Genomic DNA, 25,413 nt, shown 5'->3' on the forward strand with positions numbered 1-25,413 from the left:
CACTCCTTGATTAGTGTAGCCTGTGCTGTGGACTCCAGATTAGCCTATCAAGGTTCATCGGCACGAGTTGGGTTACGAAACCAAAGTAATACAGTTAGGCCTCTTGTAATTGTTATGCGTATATAATATTTATGGGGGTTTAAGTCCTTTGTAATTCAAGCTGCACGAGAAACTGCAGTACACAGCACGGTCAATCAGATGATGCATTAGGTCTCTACGTCACAGATAATATTTTCAATTTTATCTTTGGTGAAAGAGAAAATAAATCTGTAACACATATAGAGTCAGTAAACAGTTGGTCGACTGTATAATATCGAATAATATATTAGGTACAATTTTATAACAGTAGTCACACACTTAAATGATTTTAGGTTGCTTATATGGTTAACTAACTGATTTTAGTTGCTTATATGGTTAATTAAAAATGACTCAAAACCCCAACAATGCCTTTTCTTTTGCTCGCGGACCAAATTTCAACTATAATAAACTGTCCAAAACTAATACCAACTGAGGAAGAATAAATAGCTGCTGAATGGGTCTCATATGTTGAAAAATGCTGTCGGTAAATTATTGTTTGGGCACATTATATATATTACCCGTTCTTTTTTCACGGACAAGAGATAAATAAATAAAAAAAATCTTAAATCGATATTAAATATTTCGCTGATTGTGTTGAACAGTAAACCTCAAATAAATATTATTTGGTAAATATTAAGGAACTTGATTTAAAACAAATTACATCTATCAGCCACAACGCATCTAAGCCGACGCGAAAAAATTAAAATGTTGGCACTTCAGTAACTCCAATTTCATAATTAAAGACAGCACGTTTTCTTCACTATTCTGCTGAAGGTTCCTAAAGATGAAACAGCTAATTACCTGACGTTAAAAGTCAGTTTGTCTCAATGAATTCACCTTAGTTAGTTAGTATATAGAACTTTAAATGGCTCACCTTCTGTTCTGTTTTTTGGGTGAAAGATAAAAATATGGCATTTTATTTATCGTAAAATCGTTACTGCTCGTTAATTTTGCTGCATTAATAATTGTTCCAGTTCATCAGCTGATCGTAGCAAGAACGCAGCCGACTCACGATAGCCGGCAATCAGCTGTTTAACGGCGTTGGCTTCACTTGGATTAAGAGAATAACGTGGTAAGGGAGGTTTCTTCACGCTCAGATCAGTTGGACCTGTTGGTAAAACAACGTAAAGTTGCAAAGAACTACATCATGAGGTTCTGTACAGGTTACTCAATCATTTGATCACTAAACTACAAAGCATTATTCATTGAAAATTAATTTAGAGTTTTTATTTAGAATTTTGTTGAATAACATTGTTATTTTTATGTAAGTCATTTACTCAAGGTACACAACGCTCCAATCCAAATGATTAGTAACCTTTACAGCCTAGTCTAAGCAACATTTGATAAGAAATTCTTGACGAACTTTTTTCTTCTTATACAAACAGCGTGTTTCTGTGCAAATTAAGTAGGAAATGTGACAAAAATTAAAGATTAATTATCTTTTTTTTTCTTTCAGGCAATGATATAAAAACCTCCCTAATTTGCCGTTAAAGTGGCGTCACTATTCAGATTGCTGATAATGATTGAGTTCTTACTATTTCAATTTGAACTAAAAGTTACAAAAGAAATTAATTAAAGATTTCCTTTTATTAATAAACATTTAGAGGTTGAAATTGGAATGCTACTAGCTTGGTATTAGTTATCTATCTGGTGCTTTTCTGTTAGTATTTGTTAGTCAAAGAAAACCTGATTTATTTCTTCTCCTCCAACATATTGCGTATTTTTAGTACAAAGAAAACAACAAAAACAAATTTATTTTAGACATCTTTCTGAATAATACATTAATGTAAATAATAATAATGCATTCTGTAGTTTTTCTTTTATGTAAAAGTATGCAATAAGCAAAATGTTAAATCCATACACGTTTATCAGCTTTTCTTTATTTACAACAATTACAAATAAGATTCTTACCATTTGTTAAAACACCACATGCAGTCGTCACTTGATGGTTATTGTTAGAATGTGACGATGATGTATCTGACACAGGAATGTGGAATTGCGACATTTCCCGATAGGTGGTGCTACTTGGCAACAAAGAGTTAGTGGACTGCTGTACTCCACATGTGCCATCGTTTATGATTTTTATTCGAGTTGACGCAATAGAAGATTGAGTTGTCTTCGAGGCTGGTGCGTTTCGATTGGCTAGCAACTGAGAATGCTGAATAGGCTTAGTAAGCTGAGCATGAAGCTGAGATTGGGATTCTAGAGGATGTACAAAGGAATTCCTGCTTATTAACCCACCAGCACCTCGAGACATTTCGCCCTCAACTCCATAATGTGAAGTCATACTAGTAGAATGAGGAAGGACACGAGATCTCTCGATTTCTGTCTGTGAACAAGAAAACAAACAAACAAAGAAAAACTTTTATCAGACCAAATAATTAACATCCAAACATGTATTGTGATATATTTCTCAAAATTAAAATAACTGTTTACAATAAAGATATAAAATGACACAAATAAGCATCAGTATTCCAGTACTCCTTTGATATCATATAGTTTGAGGAAAGTCACATGTTGTGAATTTTAGAACACACATGCTCCGGCATTGCACAAACCCTTCAAGCTAGTTCACTTCTGATAGGTTTGGTTTGGGCTAGTTTTCCTTGTGGTGTTAATGTTGTTGTTTCCTCAAAGAGAATCGGCATAAAGAATGGGTTATATACTTGTTTGTTTGTCACTAATCATAAAGCTGCACAATGGGATACCTTTGCTCTGCCCACCGCAGGTATCGAAACCCAATTTTGAGCGTTATAAGCTCTCAGACTTATCACTGAGCCACCAATGGATAGAATAGATATTTAGAAGTAATATTAATAATTAAGCTTAACTCTTAATAACAAGAGCCAGTGTTAAAAATAATAAAAGGAAATATAATTACGAACAAAGATACTGGTACTGACAATAAACATTAAAGCCCACCAGTGGCACAGCGACATGTCTACAGACTTATAACTAGAAACCGGGTTTCGATACCCATGGTGGGCAGAGTACAGATAGTCAATGTGTAGTTTTATGCTTAACTACAACCAACCAAACAAACAAACGAAACTAATATTAAATATTTATGTCAAAAATTAATATTAAGAACTAGTATTAGGTTCAAGTTTTCAGATCTGGTACATAAAGGGTGGAAAGCTTTGACCTCTAGCATGGCTTGGTGGTTAAGAAACTAAGTTCGTAATCTGCTGGTCATGGGATCGATACCGTCATCAAACATGCTCTATTCGTTGGTAAAATAGTAATGAAAGAGTTAACTAGCTGTCTTTCCCCTAGCTTATCACTTCAATATTAGGGACGGCTAGAGCAGATCGTCCTCATAGCGCGAAATTCAACAAACAAAGATACAAAATTGAAATCATGGGCTGAAGTTACAAACACCATAGAACATTGCAAGCACTTACTGTTTTTCCTATATATATAACCAGTCTGATCAAATCCAGTTTATGGTGTATGGCATGATATAAATGATAAGCTAGATCGAAAGATTTTGTATGAATTATACTCTCATATGTTTGGTGAACTCTTCCTGTTGGTATGAATAAAAACAATGTAAATGTGTAAATGTGTCACTAGAGGTTCATCTGTAATATGTGGGTTCAGCTTATCCATGTGCTCAACATGTAACTGTGCACTTCGAGGTTCACTGAAGCTGTTGAATAATAAGAGCAAGTCTATTCAGAGCTAACTGGCTGACATGCTTCTGCATCTACAGAAACCCTAACTTCTGTCTATGTACATATCTTGGCAGAAACCAAGCCATGCTTAACTTTAAAATAGTTGTGCTGGCTATCATACCTTTGGGTGAGACTCACTAGTTTAAGCAAGTGGGAGCTTCAGTTTTCACAGTCTGTCTTTGACCCTTTTCCCTAATGCTGGATGATTTGGTGATACAGAAGATGGCTTTCCTGTGTTGGCTCAGGGTATGGATACCACGTCTTTGGTCAATCAACAGACCATTGTTTACGGGTCCATATGATTTTCTGTCTGCAGCATCTGGCCATTTCAAGTGACATGCTTAGGGCAACCATGTCAACAAAATGAAAACGTTTTGACTGCACTAATTGCCTTGCTACTTTTTCAGCATAACACTCTATTGTTCTCTACTTGTTGTAGTTATCAACTCACACCACTCTGAGAGCGGCACAGCTTCTTTCAGAGCTGTAAAGTCCTTGATGCCCATGTGGTCTCTGGAACTTTCTTAGAAGATCTTTGAAAAACTCTTATATGAATTTGATGACGAGGAACCCACTTTGAGACTAATAATGCTTGGAGACGGCTTGAATGAGTAATGAAGAAAAACTTTAATATAATTTTAACATAACAGCAAATGTACAACGTACATATTTACAGCATATATCTACAGTCCACTGTTGCAGATGTAAGATGACCTTTCCATGTAGACATCACAGATCTCATGTGTATGAAGCAAACCTCTGTGGGCTGCTTCAGACTTTCAATTATTAAACATAGCCTAGAAAAGGCATCAGAACAGCTCTGTCCTTCACATATCCCAGCAAAAAAAACTGATTGTTATTCAAGTGGTGGGTTATTTAGGTTATGCATTAAATCCTGTGTTGCCTGTTTCTGCATTCAATTACATGCCAGAACTACTCATAGAAACAGTCAATTTATTTTCAGTAAAGCTACTAAGAATATCAGTTTATTTGCTTTATTCAATCACCTACTCCCTCAGATAATGAGAGCAGCCATAATATTTTGATTTATTTTATAGTTTATGGTTGTGGAGCCAATGCTACCAAAGACCTTGACAATTATTTTAACACACAATGACCCTGTTTTTGGCTGAATGCTGGACTTGTACTCAAGACGGTTGGAGTGAAAAATTCTTACAGCAAAAATGTCATTGCTAAGATTTGCTCAAACTTAGATTTTGACTAACTCCTACTGATTCAACTATTTTCGCCAGAGAGTGAGCTCCTGGCTGAGTCAGAAATTATATTTAATCGAGTTAGATAGTAGCTAATTCACTCTTAGCAGGTGTTTTATCTACATGAGACACCATTGTTCAATTTTTTGCCACTCGAATCTTTTTCTCAACACTGGCAACTTTTTACTGAAATAACATTTTAAAAACTCAGGAAGGCTAGATTTGCCGTCCTCTCAGTCAGAGGCCACATTGTGATATTCTGGAGGGCTTGGGTGATTATTGAAGCCCAGTTCATATCTAAGAGAGGGCCTCTCAACAACAATCTAAGATTGTTTAACCTTGGCTAAAATCCAGCAGCATTTCCTTCTCTAAACCATAAGTTCTTCTATGATGCAAAACCATCTCAGTTATAAGTGAAGGAAGAATACAAAACTAAAAAAAGATATAAAGATTCAGATGGAGATATAAAACCAACATATTTTACAATTTCATACAGACAAATTCCTAGTTATGGCACCAAAACGTTTGTTTGATTGTTTGTTTGTTTGAAATTATGCATAAAGCTGCACAATGGACTATCTGTGCTCTGCCCACCACGGGTATCGAAAATCGGTTTCTAGCATTGTAAGTTTGCAGACATACCGCTGTGCCAATGAGGGGGGGGGGGTGCACCAAAATGTAAACTGAATTTACTCTGTGATATTACCGAATGAGAAGTAAAAATGCAAAACCAAGTTGATTTGGAAAACAGGGTAAAAACTTTGGTTGATGGAAAGTATTAGGTAACTAGCATAACCAGCAAAAAAGCAGACGAGATTGGATGTTCCAAACATACACATGGGTATATAAACAAAATCACAACCAGGTGATAAAAATGAGTGAAATGGTTCTGGAATCAAATATTATAAAATACTAAAAGTTCAGAGTTAATATGACAGTAACAAAATTGAAGGGAACCTAAAGATAATTAAAATAAAGCTTACATTGAAGTAACATTAAAGAATTAATCACTAAGAAACCTATACAGGGTATAATGAATGAAGAAAGACCTCATAAGAAGCTACCCTCAAGTTGTTTGCCTTCTTTTATTACTCCAACTCCACTCACCTCCTAATTGATAACACCTTCGGCTAATCTAACATAGAAGTCAGCAAAACCTGGACACCCTTCTTGAGAACAAGCAAATAGTTAATTCAATTTCTAATGGATGAGACTCCAATCAAGTGGCTAATGCACCAAACTTTCATCAAGAAGGCTCAGAATCAAATCCCACAATGAACTTCAAAAAAGACAAAATTAATATAAGCGCTTTCGAATAGTTGATTATTCTTACTCAGGAGAATAGAGGGTGATGATTAGTGAGTACAATGTAATATATAGGTACATATGTCGACACAATGTAAACCTGATGTTCCAGATAAGTTGACCTTGAAGACTAACCAATCATAACTGGATGCATTTGTGTTAGGTTTAGTATCTACAAAGGAATTATATACATTACATGAAAGACGTGAGAGTGATAATAGTTAAAAAGATGTTGAAACAGTTTTCATAGAATAGAAAAATAATAAAAATAAAAAACAAAAGGGATGGGAATTAGAGAAAATGATAATGTAAAGCAATATATGGGAAATAATACCAATATAGAGAAATAGAAACATGAATAATACTACTAATAATAAAAAAAAATGTAGAGGCACACGAAGGTCAACAATCCCAGGATGGAGGTTGATGCTATTCAGCATTACAGTATCTAACAGTACTATCTCGTAAGCTTCTTTAATTTCTCTGTTTCTGTTTGATGTTAAACTTGTCTATATATCCGTCAGTTTATTATTCTCAAGAGAGTGATCAAGCATATTAAAGTATTTTGCAACTGGAAGTTCTTTATTCATTTTGATTGAGGATTTGTAGTTATTAAACCATTCACGTATAATTGTTCTGGCTTGAACTACATACTGGAAGCTACATTTTCAGCATTGGATTGAGTAAATAGCATAGCGTGTTTTGTAGAGCAGGTTATGGGTTTTGTGATTTTAAACTGTATTTATCAGAAAATTTGTCAGTCTTCTGCATGAACTTACAGGTTTGGCAATGCTTGCTATTGCAGGGGTGACCCAAACCAGAAAACACTTCTGATGTTGTTATTCTGTCCTCTAAAATATTAACTTAAATTCAACATAAACTTTTCAGTAAAGGTCACAATTTTTCTCCCACCTCAAAAAACATAAATTGCTTCGAAGTTATTTCTGACCTACACGAATTTGCATGCAGATTAAGACTTTGAGAATTTTCTCACAATAAAATCACTAAAGCAAACAATCTCAACTCACAAATTAAAGAAAAATCCTTCTGGTAATCCCCAGTCAAGAAAGAACCACACTCAGAGAGATTTATTACTGCAATTGAGAATGAAGCAATACTAATCATAGTAGTTATCCCGACTTTCCTGTGCCAAAGGAAGCTGATACCTGGGGTTTTGCAACTGTTACGTAATAGACAATAGCTGCTGTCTAAGGGTTACACAACTATCAACTAATATGCAAATGATACTTCTACCTGAGGGTTACATAATTGTTATATAATATACAAAGGCTGCTGTCTAAGGGTTACAAAACTATTAACTAATATGCAAATGATACTTCTACCTGAGGGTTACATAATTGTTACATAATATACAAAGGATTCTACCACCTGAGGGTTATCAGAAGAAAATGATGTTCACAAAGGGCCACCACAGATGGCAGCTGTTCTAGGGAAGGGGTTAGATCATAGTTTGAGTGTTTCTCAACAGAAAGCATGTTGCTAGGAGTCATAGTTCCACAAAGTGGAATCAGAGGGCCTGTTCTTAGGGGAGGAGTGACATCATAGTTCAATACCAGAGAGCCTGTTACTATAGGTGAATGGTGTTACCAAGTTTCTATATGCAGACAGTCTTATTTAGGTTCTTTGGTGGATTGTGTTACTAAGGATAGTGTTTCTATAGGAGGATGGTCTTACTAGCCTATTGCGTATGTTTTATAAAGGTGAACAGTGTTACTATACTTCCATAGAATTGAATACAGTTTTAAATTTACTTCAACTTAGGGTTATAATTTTCATTTATATATTTAATTGTATTTCATGAGTTTTACAAAGATGAATGGTGTTTCTGTAGACAAACAGTGTTACTCTACTTCCATAGGATTGCATGCAGATTTCAACTTGTCTCAATCTTTGTCTACAGTTTTCACTTATATATTAACTGTATTATATGTGTTTCTTTAGGCAAATAGTGTTACTAACACATTTAATATTCTGCTGAAAAGTGTTTATCACACCTAATGTTTCATTTTTAAAAGTATTTAACAAGATAGCTACTATAGCTTAGAGAGTTTTATGATTTAGTAAATATTTAAAGAACTGTAGTATAGTTTTACTTCTATATTTAATTTGAATAACATACTTTTAACAATTATTATCCTAAAAAGGAAGCCTATTAAAATCTCTAAATAATGTCCAGTAATTTCCTGTTTAGCTTTATAAGTTTATTTGTTCTACTAAAATTTGAAGTATCTATGTAAATAATTATGTTTAGCTGTTACTATTCTTACCTTTTTGTAGATATTGTCACAAATATTTATCTAGAGCTTGTTTCTTGCTGTTTTGGGACATTATATATAAAAAACTTTGTGGTTTTAAACTACAGTTATAAACGAGCTTTCTTTATATGTAAATCAAAATTTCTGTAATGATTGTCTTTCACAGATTTATAAATCACACTGATACTGTCTAATAGGTCCAATTCAGATGGTATTGATACGTTTGTTAGGAAACACAAAGGGCAGGAGAGATCATCACGTGGCTACACACGTTCCATTTTAAAACTGGCAGAATAAATGGTCAATAGCATTGAAAGGTCTGAAATTAGAAAATTTTGTAACACACGGACATATACGTTTTTGTAAAATATATTATTTCTAGTTTGTAATGACATATACAAGGCTAAAGTCATGTCACTTTATAATGATTCAAGTGGATACTTTAAATATTTGTTGACACTACAAATTAATTTAATTTTATTAGTTCACTAAAGCATCAACCATATTTTTCACAACTGAGTTTATTTTATAACTGAAAGATATTTGATAATCATAATCATAAAAGGACTGTTACTTATAAATCAAGTGATTATCATTTCACGTTTCATAAATCAAACACATTTACTGTTTATCATTACATAATATACTTTACAACAACAATATAAAATCAGACTTGACATGCATACTGCAACATTTATTAACAAAACTTCAAGATACACTAATTACATAAACATCTAAACTTAAAATATACTAAAGTGGTTTTCATACAACCTTTGTACATTATATTCACATTACTATTTCAATTAGGGTTTATATTTTTCATTTGTGTACAGTTATGTGAAAATAAACACTGAATTTATCACGAGACGTCATACTAAAGACATAAAGACATCTCACTACATAAGTAAACAAATAAAGGATTCAAGCATGTGTGTGATAGTCAAATATAATTATTTTGTGACACCAGTAGTATTATTTGTTCACACTGCATGTTCAATGCATGTGAGATTTCAGTTTGTAGGATCAGAAAAACGAGCTTACATTTCAAATACTTCCACACAATGTATCAGTAACATGAATTATCCTTTTACTTCAAAATTATACAAATTGTCTATTAAAAATCATTGTTTATGATTTTCTTATATAAAACTCACATTTCATCAGAGCTCAATATATTTTAAGCAGATATTAATATATGTAAGTAATGTGTGAAACTTAACAAGTATCATACACACACTGAAACATTTATTAACAAAACTTCAAAATACACTAATGTACTATTTATGAAAACACCTTATTTTATAAAATACTGACCTATACATGTTTAGCTTAGTCTTTTATGATCAGTTTTTAACAAGTATGTTTGAACATCTAATACAAGCCTCCATGTTTCATCCTAGCCGAATATGCTATCATTAACATAGTTAAGTAAAATCATAGGCTTAAGTATCACATACACTGAAGCATTTGTTAATAAAATATCAAGATACACTAATATATTACTAGTAACAAAACATTTTATTCTAAAATTCATGGGACATATGGACGGAAAAAGATCAGAAACTGGAGAGCATTTGGGGTGGAAGGGAAATTTGCATTACTCATTCCTGCATTCTACTACTCATATAGTGCACTCACAGAGTGGATGCATATATTCATTAGGTGGTGAAATGCAGGAATGAGTAATGCAGATTTTCCTTTCAGCCCAAATACTCTCTAATTGCTGATTCTTTTCTGTCCCTACTCTTCATAAATTTTAGAATAATATTTTTTGTTACCAGTTTCTGCACTTTTTACGAGTCAAAGTCTTGGCTTCAAGTGGGGGCTGTGAAAGGCAACATTCACCAACTTATTTACTTCTATTCTATTGGGAACAATAATATAATCTATAGCCATTACTTTTTGAAGAAAGATAGATCATGACCAGAATACTGCACAGTGCAGTAAGGAATAGATGGTGGATTATCTACTTTCATATGATGTGCATAATGGCTTACTTATCAGACACCATGATTAGTACTTTGGGTTGTAACTAACCCATCCCGACATAGGGATCACTACCACACCCCTGATTAATGTTTAATTACATAAAATATTTTACACTTAATACAGTCTGTATTAATAGCAATGACATTGGGGTTTAATATTGTCAGAGTATAAACGTTTTTTTATCAAATTAAAAGTGTTCTGCATTTTCTTAATTCATTCCAGGTTAGATCTTTGCTTTCATATCATAGTTACTTTTTACTTCACAGTTTTTGGTTACCTTATAACATTTGGTCTTTTCTATTAAGTTCCTGCTTTTCCTTGTATATTTTTCATTTAACTATAATACTTCTGTCTTATCATCTATAATGGTTTTATCTCTCTCTGTACTTGGATTGCGAGCACGAGCAATATAATTCCAAACTCAAGGATTTTATTAGATCAAGAATGATAAGACTATCAAGATTGACAGTACTAGTGAAACAAGCAACATGTTTTTAAAGATGTAGATAAAAATAAGATCTCAAGTGATTGGTGTTTGTTCTTCTAACACATGGAGGTTAAGATCACATCTTAAGTGACTGTAGTTTGTTCTTATAACAGGTTGAGGTCATTATCACATCTAAAGTGACTGTATTTTGTTCTTCTAACAGTTGATGGTGAACATTACATCTTAATTGATGGATGTTTATGAAAACGCAGACAATAGAGTGAAATTACATTCAGACACACAGAGAAATGTGTGCTGACAGATTCAACAAAACTAACTTCTCATGCTTGGCATTCGTATTTTTTATGCCGAATTATCAAGAAGTCGATGAAGTAAAAACTTTCTACATGAGCAGAAATTTCTTAACGGTAAATACTTAATATAAACATACAACTTATATTTTTTAAAACACGTCAAATTGTCATCACAATGGTGCCATCTATTGATTGATATGCGTATTGGGCAATATTAAACAATCTGTATTATTGCATATATTTTGGGCTGTAACTAACTTATCGTGGATCACTTGGCGCTCTAGTTTTTCAAGGCACATCTTAGGGAGTAGTGAAGAGTTTTGGTTGCAGGATGGAAGTAGGCACACTGTGGTTTAGGAGTTACAGCTGACAGAAAAGAAGAAAGAAGATCAAGAAATTGATGTTTTTGCAGCTTATTTAAAAGAGGTCTAGGAAGATCAGCCAAACTTAAGAGGCAGTTTTATATTTAATTAGTGAAGGGCTTTCTGCTGTCCCTTTGGCTAGGTTTTGTTGATTCCTAGCATGCACACTACTGTGTTCAAAATTTACAGGCCACCAATTTCCACTGGACTCATCCCTGCATCCTAACAAAGTTTATTAATACCATTTGAGATGGATCTCTTAGAGAGTATTAGTGTGACTTATAAATCTGTGCAAATGATCATTGCAGAAGTTTTGATTTAAGCATAAAGAAAGTTCGTTTATAAGCTGTATTATAAAACCACAAAGTTTTATGTATAAAGTTCCAAACCAGCAAGAAACAAGCACTAGACAAATATTTGTAACATTCAAACTTAATTGTTTACGTAGATCCTTGAAACTTTAGCAGAACAAATAAACTTATAAAGCTAAACAGGAAATTACTGGATATTATTTACAGATTTAAATAAGCGTCCTTCTTAGGATAATAATTGTAAAAAGTATGTTATGCAAATTAAATATAGAAGCAAAAACTGTGCTACAGTTCTTTATATGTGTACGAAATCATAAAAAAGACAATAAGCTATACTAGCTGTCTTATTAAGTATTTATAGAAACGGAACATTAGGTGTGGTAAAAACTTTTCAGCAGAATGTTAGATGTGTTAGTAACATTATCTGCTTATATAAACACATGTAATAAAGTTAAATATATAAAAGAAAAGTATGAACAAAAGTTGAGACAACTTGAAATCTGTATGCAATCCTATGGAATACGAATACATTTATAAATGAAAACTTGAGTAAAATTAAAAATTTTGTCAAGAACACTTTTACTGTTATGCTAAACCTATAAAAAATACAAATAATAGATTTGCAATTTTAGGACATATATAATCAAATCTAGACACTGATGAAGTAATCACAAGTTGAGACATCCTCTGACAAGCTCATCATCCCATTGAACTATACGTTTATAAAAACGCCATCTGCCCTAGCAGCACTAACCTTAGTAACATAATTTGCTAAGTAATATCATCTACCCATAGAACCTTAGTAACACCATCCTCCATTGTAAAACACACGTAATACAATTAAATATATAAATGACAGTTATAAACATAACTTGAGACTTGTTGAAATCTGTATGCAGTCCTATGGAAGTATAGTAACACACATAATACACCTTATATGACCATCCTCCTATAGAAACATTATCATTAGTTAGACCATCCGCCTACACAAATACTATCCTTCATAGCATAATCTACCTATAGAACCACGGTAACACCATTCGTCTATTGTAACAGGCCCTCTGGTATCGACTTATGATGTCATTCCATCCTCTAAAATCACGCCTTGTGGTTCCATTTTCTGGAACTATGAACCCTATCAACACACTCTATGTTGAGTAACACTCGAACTATGATATCACCCCTCCCCTAATGCAGCCGCGCCTTCTGGTACCACTTCATGAACGTCATCATTTTCTGGTACCAATTACATAACAGTTAAGTAACCCTTAGGCAGCGGCATCCTTTGTATACTACGTAATAATTAATTACATAACCCTCAGGTGTGTGAATATTTTCCCTATTACGTAATAGTTATGTAAACCTCAGGTGGCATTCTTTGTCTATTACGTATCAGTTGCGTTACCCCAGGCAGCGACATCTTTTGGGTACAGTACAGTCGGGATAACTACTAACAATCTCTCCTACAGTGAACATACTGCTCTAACTTTACTGAAACAAGACAATGACATTATTATTAAACCGGCTGATAAGAGCGATGCCATTGTCATTCAAGACAAATCTGACTTCATCAACGAAGCTTACCGACAACTTAAAAACTTAATTTACTATAAAAAAATATAGGTTTGGACCACACCCCCACAATTTGTTATAATTATTGAAAACATGCTATATAGCTTACAGAAAAGCCAATACATCAGTCGTGAAACTTTACAGTTCTTTTCACTAGCCCCCCCCCCCAGTGGCACAGCGGTATGTCTGCGGACTTACAACGCTAAAAACCGGGTTTCGATACCCGTGGTGGGGAGAGCACAGATAGCCCATTGTGTAGCTTTGTGCTTAACTTCAAACAAACACACAAATATTTTAATTTAAATACCCACTTCCAGGTCACTTTTATATATACTGAAGATACACGAACCTAATAATCCTGGTCACCATATTATTGACAATTGCGGTATGCCTATGAAAACTTATCTGATTACGTTGATTCCCACACATTCACGACATATTTTCTAAACATAATCTCTGACATTAACAGCAGCAGAAAACTTTCTCCAAGCATTATTCTCTGCACTATGGACGTTTCTTCTCTTTACACAAACATTCCCCACGACGTAGACCTAAAAGCTATAGAATCTTCTCTGTTGAAACTAAACAAACTCAACACTTAAACTATTGTAGACTTAGCTAGCCTAGTTCTTACACTTAATGGTTTTGAAGTTAATAATGGGTTCTATATTCAGATAAAAGGCACAGTTCTGGGGACCAAGATGGCACCAAACTATTCCAAACTATCTAAAAGGAGATTTAGAGACGAGGCTGTTGTAAAGTTGTACAGACAAACAACATGTTTGGAGACGCTACATTGATGACATTTTTTTATTATTTAGGTAGGAGACAAAAATTCCTTACTATTCTCCTATAGACATGCATACTCCTCTCACACTTTTGTTAAATTTACTCTAAATTACTCCACTACCTAAACAAGTTTCTTAGATGTAAACTTAACATTATGAGATGGTGTTGCACATACTGATTTGTACCGGCCGGAAACCAACTGATAGACAACAATATTTACATTTTCAAAACTGTTACCCTCTACACACCAAACGCAATATTACGTTCAATCAAGCACTTATATTAAATAAAATCTGCTCTGACAGTAAGAACAATGACCGTCGCATTGATTCATTTAAACAGACTATGACTGAGAAAGGTTATAAGTATAACACTGTGATTAAACAAGTTGACAAAGCTAACAATATTCCACGTGAATCAGCCTTAAACCAATCACCTAAAACAAATTCCTTTCGTGTTCCACTAGTTATTATCTATCATATGATATAAAAAAATCTGTGTTAGCTGTAGCATTATTATATGCAATGGAGCTATTGTTCTGTACTTGAGAGGTGTTGCATTAAGATTTAAGCCTTTTTTCCAAAAGGTGGAGGGGTCAGATTTATGCTCGTCTATAGGTTGAAAGAAATTATCCCAATTGCTATATTGTTGCTGTTTAATTAAAGCTTTGACGTTATCGTTTTCTCTGTTAATTAACGTTTTAATTTGGCGGTCACGTGTACTGATAAATAGACGTATAAGTCTGCGTCTTTCTATTATGTGGTCCTGGACGGCTGGGGTTAATTTCCATAAATTAAGGTTAGGGGGAACTTTCCGGCTTGGAATTATGGTTGTTTTGCATTCAGTTCGCCAAAACTATCAAGTTTCTCGATATCATATTTAATTGTAATTTAAATTGGACCAACCACTTTGACAAAATCAGTAAATCTGTTAATCAACGTCTTGCATACTTAAGGAAGATCCAAAAATGGTTGTGCTCCTGACACCATCATCACTTTCCATAAAACCTTTGTTAGACTCTTAATCGAGTATGATAACATGTCTGACAACTTATTTAAAACCTACAAGCTCTTCAACACAAAGCCATTGAATCATCTTTTCGCTTACCGAAATACACACCATCTAGTCACCTTGACTCCCTAAATGTAGTACCTCAACTCAAAAACAAAATCCTCAAGCTTGCAAACAAGTATTACTTCACACCAAACACTCGAAATTCTCAAACTAAACAGTTTCCAACACTAGCAGCAACTCCTGAAACATGGCGCGCCCACTTGTATCGTTTTCACTTATGTAATTAATAACACGTAGTGTACTAACTATATATGTCTTTTTCTCGTTTCAGCCTCACAGCTCAGGCACTATCCGAATACATTATTCGGTGTTCGGGTAGTGAAAGTGGGTTTTTCTCGGGGTATTCCAGTTTACCTCTCACAACAAAATTTAGGGCATTGGATATACAGATCCCCACCCAATAGGTTTGCCACAATCACAAGAACAGAACTTAATCTGAAAGAGAATCTGACTTATAAATCATCTGTGGTTTTCGGATTTTTGCTTGCTGAAACTCTTCTCCCCTCGTTAAATCTTAAATTCCTATTTCTATTTTAGTTCTGATTCTTCTGTTTATTATTTTTGCATTTTTTTTCACGACGCCTCTCACTACAATTATCACACAGGAGTGGGGTGAGGAGCATTCACTTTCTGAACACCCCTTTGGCCTTGAATTCAGTCAGAGGACTTAAAACAAAGTCCCTATCAAGTTAAATAAATAAACAGAAAAATCATTATCACCGTCTATTCTCCTGAAGAAGAACAGTCAACTATGCGAAAGCTTTTGTGTGTGACCCCGTGTACTAACTCTTTTATGAGAATAGAATTACCAACACACAAATAGTACTTCTCAGGACTTCCCTTAAGATGGCAGCAAATTAACAGTCAAAACTAGTTAGTGATTAGCATCTACTTATGTGTATATATATATATATATTAGTTACTAATTAATACTTAGACTTAAGTGATTGTATAGGCTACTTACCATGGCAAAAATATTTGTTTCACATTTTAAGATATTCGCTCGTTCTCCGGATCGGGATTTAGGTCGTTTTTACGACCTGGGAGGGTCAGATTCAAGTAGACCTCTTCCTCCCTTCTGTACAGTTGTTATAGTTTTTTCTTTTTTGGTTCAGGTTTTTTGGTTGGCTGGTTTGATATGGGGTTGATGATTTCTGTTAGTACTTTCCTTTTCAGGGCCATGTCCGTTTTATGTTATCAAGTTGTATGTGTGTGTTGCCCTATTCTTGGGTGTTTGTGTACTTTGGGTCTATAGTAGAAGTAGTAAGTGTGGTAATAATAATGGTAGTTCTTGTGCTGCTGTTTTTGTGATTATTGTGAATATATCGTCTTCGTTTTGAGGGCTGTTATATTTTTCCACGATTATTTTGAATATGTTTTTGATTGTCTCTACTACTTTGTTTATGAATTTCTGTGTTTTAGGAGGTGTATCTATAGGTAACTTCTTTTGTTCTGTTGTTTCTTTGGTTTGTGTGTTTATTTTCTCTTCTTGTGCTTGTGTAGTTGTTTCCCTCCTGGTGTGGGTTTTTAATGCTTGTGCGAATGTCTGTGCTGTAGACTGTTCGTTTGTATCGCCATTTTGTTGAGGGTTTGGTGTAGATAGCAATGGTGTTTTTCTTTGTGTGCTGTGTAGTTCATAGTTTTGAGCTTGTATGTGTGTGTGTTGTTTTGTATATTGTTTATTCTTGTTTTAATGATTTTATATTTCTGGCATCCTTTGTAGTTTGCCGTGTGTTGTTGTTGGCAGTTGCAACAGTATGGCTGTGGGTTACTACGTGGGCATTCATTGTTTCTGTGATCTCCCCCACACCCTACGCAGCGTGGGAGAGCTTTACATGCGGCTGCCACATGTCCATACCGTTAGCAGTTGTAACACTGGGTTACCACTGCCGCAGGTATTTTGGTTGGTTCTACCAAGGATTTTTTTTTTGTACCACAGTATAATCCCGTTTGATATTAGGTTCTGTGTGTCTTGTGTTTCTTGCACTTGAACTTTTATGAGGTTTGTGTGTTTCTGTGTTTTATTTGAGAAAATCCGTTCTATTTTTGTTACTAAAATGTTTTTCTGTGTGAGTTCTGTTTCGATTTCTTCGTTAGTAATGCTAGTGTGCATGTCCTTAATGACGAAAGACTTAGAGTTGGGCTTGTTTCCTGGTAAGTGTATTGTTATCTTGCCTGGTTCAAACGCATCTTGGGACCATGTTTTTAGTGGTCGGTTCAGGTCAGCGGCCTCTGATCCTTTGACCAGGACGCCGCCCTTGGCTAGACGTTTTATTGTTGTAATGTGTACTTCCGGCTTACATCGCTTGATTTCAGCCGCAAGTTGTGGTTCCCTGTACTGTGCTGGGATACCTTGGATTATAATTGCGTTTTGTGGTGTGTTTTTGTGTGCTGCATTTGTATGATTGTTTGTGTTTTGTGCTGTTTGTTTTCTTCGATTGTACTAGTATGAAATTGTTTGGATCTTCTGGTGTTTCTTGTGTTTGTTTGAGATTATCTTCGTGTACTTCTTTTTGTGTCCCTAGTTGGTCGTGTGTGTTTCCATGTGCTTCTTTGTGTTTAGTTTGTGTAGGTGTGTTGTTGTATTATTCTTTGTGTTTAGTTTGTGTAGGTGTGTTGTTGTATTATTCTTTGTGTTTAGTTTGTGTAGGTGTGTTGTTGTATTCTTCTTTGTGTTTGGTTTGTGCAGGTGTGTTGTTGTATTATTCTTCGTGTTTAGTTTGTGTAGGTGTTTGTTGTATTATTATTTGTGTTTGGTTTGTGCAGGTGTCTTGTTGTATTATTCTTCGTGTTTAGTTTGTGTAGGTGTGTTATTGTATTCTTCTTTGTGTTTGGTTTGTGCAAGTGTGTTGTTGTATTATTCTTCGTGTTTAGTTTGTGTAGGTGTGTTGTTGTATTCTTCTTTGTGTTCTAGTGTTGATTTTCCTGAGTGTTCTTCTTGTGGTTCTGTAGTGTTGTTAGTTTCCATAGAAGTGTTTTTTTGTGTGTCATTTTTGGTTAGCCTAATTGCTTTCTTTGTTTTACGTGAAGCTAGCCTTGCCATTCTTTCGTTGTATTCTTGTTTTGCTAATGTTACCAGTTGTTCGAATTCTGGACTGTAAGAGGCTAATATGTCTATAGTCAAACCAGCCTTACCTGAAGCAGTGCTCCCGCTCGGCGTTGACATTTATCTATCCCGCTGGGGCTTTCCGTAGGCGACTCCGACGACGTGCTTGTGCCAGTGAGGGTACTTTATCTTCCTTTTTAAGATATCCTAGTATTGTTTGTTTGTTTTAAATTTCGCGCAAAGCTACACGAGGGCTATCTGCGTTAGCCGTCCCTAATTTAGCAGTGTAAGACTAGAGAGAAGGCAGCTAGTCATCATCAACTACCAACGAATAGTCACATTATAAAGCTCCCACAGCTGAAAGGTGTTTGGCGTGACGAGGATTCAAACCCGCGACCCTCAGATTGCGAATCGAGCGTCCTAACCACCTGGCTATGCCGGACCATATCCTAGTAAGCACTGAATAATCAAAATATAAATGTTTCCTGTCCTTTGGTAGTGTTGTCTGGCCCCTTTTGTAATTGGATATACCCGAGGATTGAACATGAGCAGGATAAACTTCTTATAAAAAATAGTCACATAATTCTTTCTTCTCAGTACTATAAGATTATCAATCTCGGGTAGTCAGAAGTTCTTAAAGATACTTAAATGCTGGTTTAAACAGATATTACTCTGTTGAATTTTGTTTTCGTGTGTTATATTTTGTGATTTTTAAATTAGAAAGACGTACTGGTTTACTTGGTCAACATTATACATCCTTATTTAAAGTAGACTGTTGAATGGGTAATAGATATTAGGCATTCATTTACTACTGGTCTAATAATAAAAACTGGAGACTTATATTACATAAAAGTAATTTACCATATTTTCTACTTCACATATGTTCCATTTAGTTGTGATGGAATAAAACAATACTACTGGATGTAATACATACCTGCCAAGTAATAGTATTGTTTTATTTCATCACAACTAAATGGAACAAAAACGTTTAACACCCGTCAACATTTTGTTTAGAAACTTAGTACTCTATAGTACTTTTTATTAAGAATTTAATCATACTGGATGTAATACATACCTGCCAAGTAATATGATTAAATTCTTAATAAAAAGTGCTATAGAGTACTAAGTTTCTAAACAAAATGTTGACGGGTGTTAAACGTTTTTGAGGCTACTAATTGGGATTAGGCTAGAGGAGAATAATGTCAAATATCGATTCGCAATTCAACGAAGGTGGGCCTAAAATTGAGAATAGTGTTTCCACCTTTAAATAAAAACAACAACCAAACAGGTTCCAGATCTGAGATTCGGAGAGATCTTGGCATAAATGAATCACTACTGTTAAATATGAGTATAATATGACAAGCTGGTATATACATACACGATTGTAGCTACCGTGATCTAGGGGCGCATGCCTATTAAAAGTAATAATCCTGAAGTCACTCCAACGAAGCAAAGCAATAAGAAATGCTCAAGTTTGTAATTAAGTATATTAGTAGGGTTTAACCATTTTAGTGGAGTGAGTGCTAGCCATTCTACATCAGTTATAACTAATACAAAGTTAAAACTACCAATCTAGGCATTAAAAATAATTTAATTAAAATGAAAAACTTCTGAAACCATATGTTTACTCATTTACAAGCGTATTTATACAAAATATCAACCAGTGATATTAAAAGACATTGAAATAATACGAAATCTCATATTCCATATGAGAAATATATGGTCCCAATCAATGATAAAATCTACTAAAAGAATAACTCGCAATATAATACTGAATCTTGCATTTATATGCCTTTTGATATATAGATGTTCACATGCACTTACTTTATACTTCCTGTCTTATTTTAACATATTTAATTTTACTATTATCCAGATATGCCTAGAGAAAGGAAGTCCATTAAAGAAAGACATCTAATGATGTTCATTACACACTTATACTTTTTGTTACTGGCACAGCGGTATGTCTGCCGACTTACAATGCTAGAAACCGGGTTTCGATAGCCGTGGTGGGCTGAGCACAGATAGCCCATTGTGTAGATTTGTGCTTAATTACAAACAAACTTTTTGTTTTCTGTATATATATATTTATATATACATACGGAGAGTTGATTACGTTATATTAAAACTATTTTGGAGCCTCATCACGTCCTTACAATCCATATCACAACATCCGTCAACCATGCATCTTGAAAATAGTCTTGCAACGTAGTTTCCCTTGAAGAAAACTGCCATATAGCTGTCATGTCCAAAGCACACCACTCCTGCTCACTTTTCATAATCGACAGTATGACTAGTTTACACAAAAACCTTTAGGCGCTGCATCCTCATATGATATATCATGAATATTCGTCTTATTCTCCAGTTGGTTAAGGTGTGAAATTGTCAAACAGGAGGTAACTGGGAGCCTTATCTTGGTAAAACCATACCTTATTGGACTCGTCTCATTACAGAATCGTTTTTTCTGTGTGGAAAGGTCCATATTGTGTGCCTGTTCTAGATTTTTTTCTCACCCATTGATCAGTAGAGACTTCTCACAGTTATTAAGATACACATATTTTTTGACAAGTGTCACCATTTTTATTGCCATTTTTACCCAGCTAGGTACAGTTTTTTGGAGTTATTTCTTTTCTGTGCATATCAGGTAAGCAAACTGTATACATGTTATCTGTGTCTCATTTCCAGATGAAGATCCTGCTTGGTTATGCTGCATACTGTTGCCTGAGACATGTAGCCACTGATCTATGTGTTTATGCATTCTCACTCGTTTCAAGTTGCTACACTCTCCTTACCAGGTCTCTGGATGGTACTGGTGTCTCAAGTTGATCGATATTCCTTTTTTACTCCAATGTCATTAAGTAGAAGGGATATTCCCATATTTGAAAATCTAAATCCTCGATCTGAACACATCTTTATGAACTGAGTGTATGAATATTGTGCTAATAGTGACAACTTTTCGGTATCATTCCACAACCTACAAAACGTCAAAAAATGTCAAAATGTTGTTCTGATATATGCAATTTCATCTCAACTTTATATTGGCTGTGGTTATCACGTGACTTGCTGATTTACGTATTTAAAATTGTTTTAATATAATGTACAGTGCCTTGCAAGAATATCCTTCCCTACCAGTAATGTCACATTTTGATGAAATACAAATAATGGAAATATTTTTTTAATGAACTTGTTTTTATTCAAAACTCTAATGATCAAGCTTAACACTGTTACTTGTTAAGGAGGTTGAATGTCGGCAAAACTTGCAAAGAAATGTATAAATTTAAATTTGCTCATTGCATAAGTATTCAGTTCCCTAAGTCAGTACTTGGTAGAAACACTGTGAGTCCTACTGGATGGGTCTCCACCAGCTTTGCACAATGGGATAGTGCAAATTTGGCCCATTCTTCCTGGCAAAATTGCTCCAATTCTGACAAGTTCGTTGAGGATCGTTGATGGACTACAATCTTCAAGTCTCACTATAAATGTTCTATTGGATTCAATTCAGGACTTTGACTGGGACACTCCACCCTGACAAGCTTCCCAGTCCCTGCTGATGAGAAGCATCACTATAACATTACGCTTCCATCACCTTGCTTGACAGTTGGGATGGTGTTAACTGGGTGATGTACTATGTTGGACTTGTGCCATACATAATACTTTGAATTTAGACCAAAAAAAGCTCAATTTATATCTCGTCTGACCACAAAACCTTCTGCCATCATGCCTACAGTATCATTTACATGCTTTGTCGCAAACTCCTTACGAGATTTAAGATTATTCCTTTTCAGTGATGGCTTCTTTCTTGCCATTTGCCCATATAGGCCAGCTTTGTGTAGGGACTGGGATATTGTCGATGTAAGAGTACTGACTCCCAACTCAGACATGGAACTTTGCATTTCGTTCAAAGTCACTGTTGGCTTCACAATGGCATCCATAATCAGTTTTCTGCTTGCCTGGCTGTTTAGTTTGGAAGGGCAGCCTGATGTGGGTAGTGACTGTGTGGTATGAAGCACATTACTCTTCTTAATGATGGATTTCACCATACTCAAAGGGATAATCAGCGACTTTGAAATTTTCTTTTAACCTTCACTTGATCTGTGCTTCTCTACCACTTTATCCCTGACTTGTTTGGAAAACTCCTTGGTCTTTGTGGTTGGTTTGTTGTATCACTATGTGAGTTGTGACTTGAACAGATGCATTTACTGTGAAGTCAAGTTAAACCATTTTGATTACACAGAGACAGAGACCATTACACTAATTTTGTGACCTTTCAAACTAATCTTTTGCACCTGAACTGATTTAGGATGCTGTAGCAAAGGAGCTGAATACTTATGCAATTTTGTCTTTGAAAATCTAACTTACTTACATAATATCACTGTTTTTTAGCTTTCTCGATTTGGAGTAGATTGTGTAGATTCTAAACATAAAGTCCCATTTGAAAGTTTCATGATTGAAAGCTCAGACGGCAACAAAATGTGGAAACTTTACAGGGGATGAATACTTTTGCGAGGCACTGTACTTAACCTTCTGTAAATGCATGGAACATTAAAAGAAGATCTGGAATTTATAATAATTCAATTATCTTCCCTCAATTAAATTTTATGCATACTAGTTGCCTGATTATCAGTTATGTGGTCTGAAATGCTAATGACTGGTCATTCAACCTATTATTATAAATCAAGATTTAATAGAAGTTGCTTTACATCTCTGCATTTCATGACATTTCATTTCGGTATGAAGTATATTCACAATAAACAACAAGAGCAGCCTAGCACCGATGTTGTACCCTTGGATACATCTGAAGGAGCTGCTTTGAGAGCATCTTTAGTGTGTGGAATATGATGCTTCTCCCAAGAGCATCCCATACATGTTTCACAGGATTGAAATCTAATGAGTGAGTAAGCCAATCCATTCCTTTTCAAGAAATGTGTCAATCAATATAGCAATGTTATCATCCATTAGGTTTAAGTCTGGACATATTGCACCAGCATATGATAGCATAAGGGAGCAGAGGATAAAGTCTTTATAATTAAAGGACAGTATGTCCAACAGTGCTTATTCCTACCCACACCATGCTTTTAACATCACCATTAGATGCATTACGTCCCTGTATGAAAACAAGGTCAGATCTGGTTCTACATTTCATCCAATTGAATATATGCCAGTTAGATGACTGCAGGGTGAACTACGACTCACCTGTACAAAAATTGCTTCACACATCGCTGGCCCACCGGAGGAGTTCCTCTTGCTGTGAGTGGAATACAATTTATTAAGTGTCTGGCATACAAACTAACCTTCTGAAGGTTGTTTCTAATCAAATGTATAATTACATAACACCTAATTACGGGTTCAAATATCTGATTCATTCTCAAAGCAGGTACCTATTACTGCAGTAAGCCAGAATTGACAGATAGTGGTTATTTGAGTGCATTATGGACAATGGTCTACCTTGTCCAGGCATCCTAACAGCTTTACCATTAATCTAGAAGAAGTTTCTGATTCTGCTGACGACACTATGAGCTGTGTTTGGCCAATATATAACAGTGTACTGATTGGCCAGTATTATTTCGTCATATGTCTTTCAACGTGAGTAAAACACCCATGTTTCTTTTCTTGGATCTAGCCATGGGTCATGAACAGTTTGTAACACTTTACACTATGATTCACTTCAAAGGGACAAATGAGGCAAGTTTGGATGAGACCAATAAAGATAGCACAAGTTGAATGAGCAATCATTTGTATTTCAGATCACATGACTGATCAATAGATGCATGATTCGCAAATTAACGAACTGAGGGATAATTGGCATTAATTGAACAGTAGTTTTGCTTTGTCGTAACCATGATATTACAAATTTCTATTATATCTTAAATGTTTTATGGTATGTACATACATACATCGTATAAACAAAACTGTCACGACTACTTGTCAAAATTTATTTTGTGCATTTGGTACTCTCAGGTTGCTTTCTGTAGTCTGTTTGCATATATAAGAAACTTATCACGAGGGAATGCAAAATTTAATAGTGTGGATAAAAAACTCCTGAGTGTTATCTCGGTGTTATCTGCTTTTTCGAGTTATACATACCATTTAATTTCGGAATGTAAAATTTACACGCGTGTCTGCAATAGCAATGAATACAAACTGCGCTGACTTACCAGGGAGACTGATATGGGCTTTAGGCCTAACCGCATTCGCTTGGCGTTGTGACTCTCGTTATCACACGCTACTGACAAAATTTGTTCAGCCAGCGGAGACGATAGATGGGGTGTAGATCGGTCCTATGGTGAACCAAAAGAAAATAAAAAAATCGAAAAATGTTGAAGAATCCGAATCTTCGACATCATTAAAATATGATGAAAAGCGTACCTTTTTTTTCTCTGGCTGAAAGTTTATAATTTGTAACTGATTTAAACATACAGAAGTAAATAAAATAATGAACAGTTTCTTGTTGTTTGAATATAATAATATTTTGGTAACTATTTCAAAACCTTATTTTTAAACTGGGAATTGTTCCGCTCTCAAATTCTGAGCAAAATAAAACTATATTTACCATTCGTCAACTCAATAGTGGAAGTCGTTGGCTGAATGGCGTATTTAAAAATTCGTCTTAAAGATATTCATATATGCTGTTTTTTGAAATCACATAACATACATAGAAGTTATTTACTGACAGTATTAAGTCAATACCATTTCCAACATAGATAAGGTAGTGATTTTAAAAACTAAGAATTGGATTACAAACATGTAAATATTAATAATCCAATCAATCTAATGCGTCATTCTTTTTATTTTACTAAATAAATATTTTAACTATGAATAGCGTTCAGTACAAGTACATTCACGAAGTTAGTTGCGGCATAAATTTTGACTTTTAACGATACAGATTAAAGTTAATAACCCAAAAGGAATTGTTTGGGAAAAAATATTAGGTCGTTAATAAATTAATGTCGCGTTTTGTAACACTTTCATTAACCACCCCCAA

General features: G+C 34.7%; 1 protein-coding gene across 1 annotated transcript in view; it reads right to left on the bottom strand.

The window, feature by feature from the left end:
- Positions 1-834: 834 nt before the first annotated feature.
- LOC106464264 (nucleolar protein 4-like) overlaps positions 835-25,413 on the bottom strand; it is an 84,141-nt gene continuing 59,562 nt past the window's right edge. Inside the window, exons 8-10 of the mRNA XM_013924390.2 lie at positions 24,587-24,709; positions 1,990-2,407; positions 835-1,186 (exon numbers count right to left, since the gene is read on the bottom strand). Coding sequence (XP_013779844.1) covers positions 1,023-1,186; positions 1,990-2,407; positions 24,587-24,709 — 705 coding nt within the window. The 3' untranslated portion in view covers positions 835-1,022. The remainder of the gene's footprint in view (positions 1,187-1,989; positions 2,408-24,586; positions 24,710-25,413) is intronic.

This window comes from Limulus polyphemus, unplaced genomic scaffold (assembly GCF_000517525.1).
Source record: "Limulus polyphemus unplaced genomic scaffold, Limulus_polyphemus-2.1.2 Scaffold1602, whole genome shotgun sequence".
NCBI classification, from domain to species: domain Eukaryota; kingdom Metazoa; phylum Arthropoda; class Merostomata; order Xiphosura; family Limulidae; genus Limulus; species Limulus polyphemus.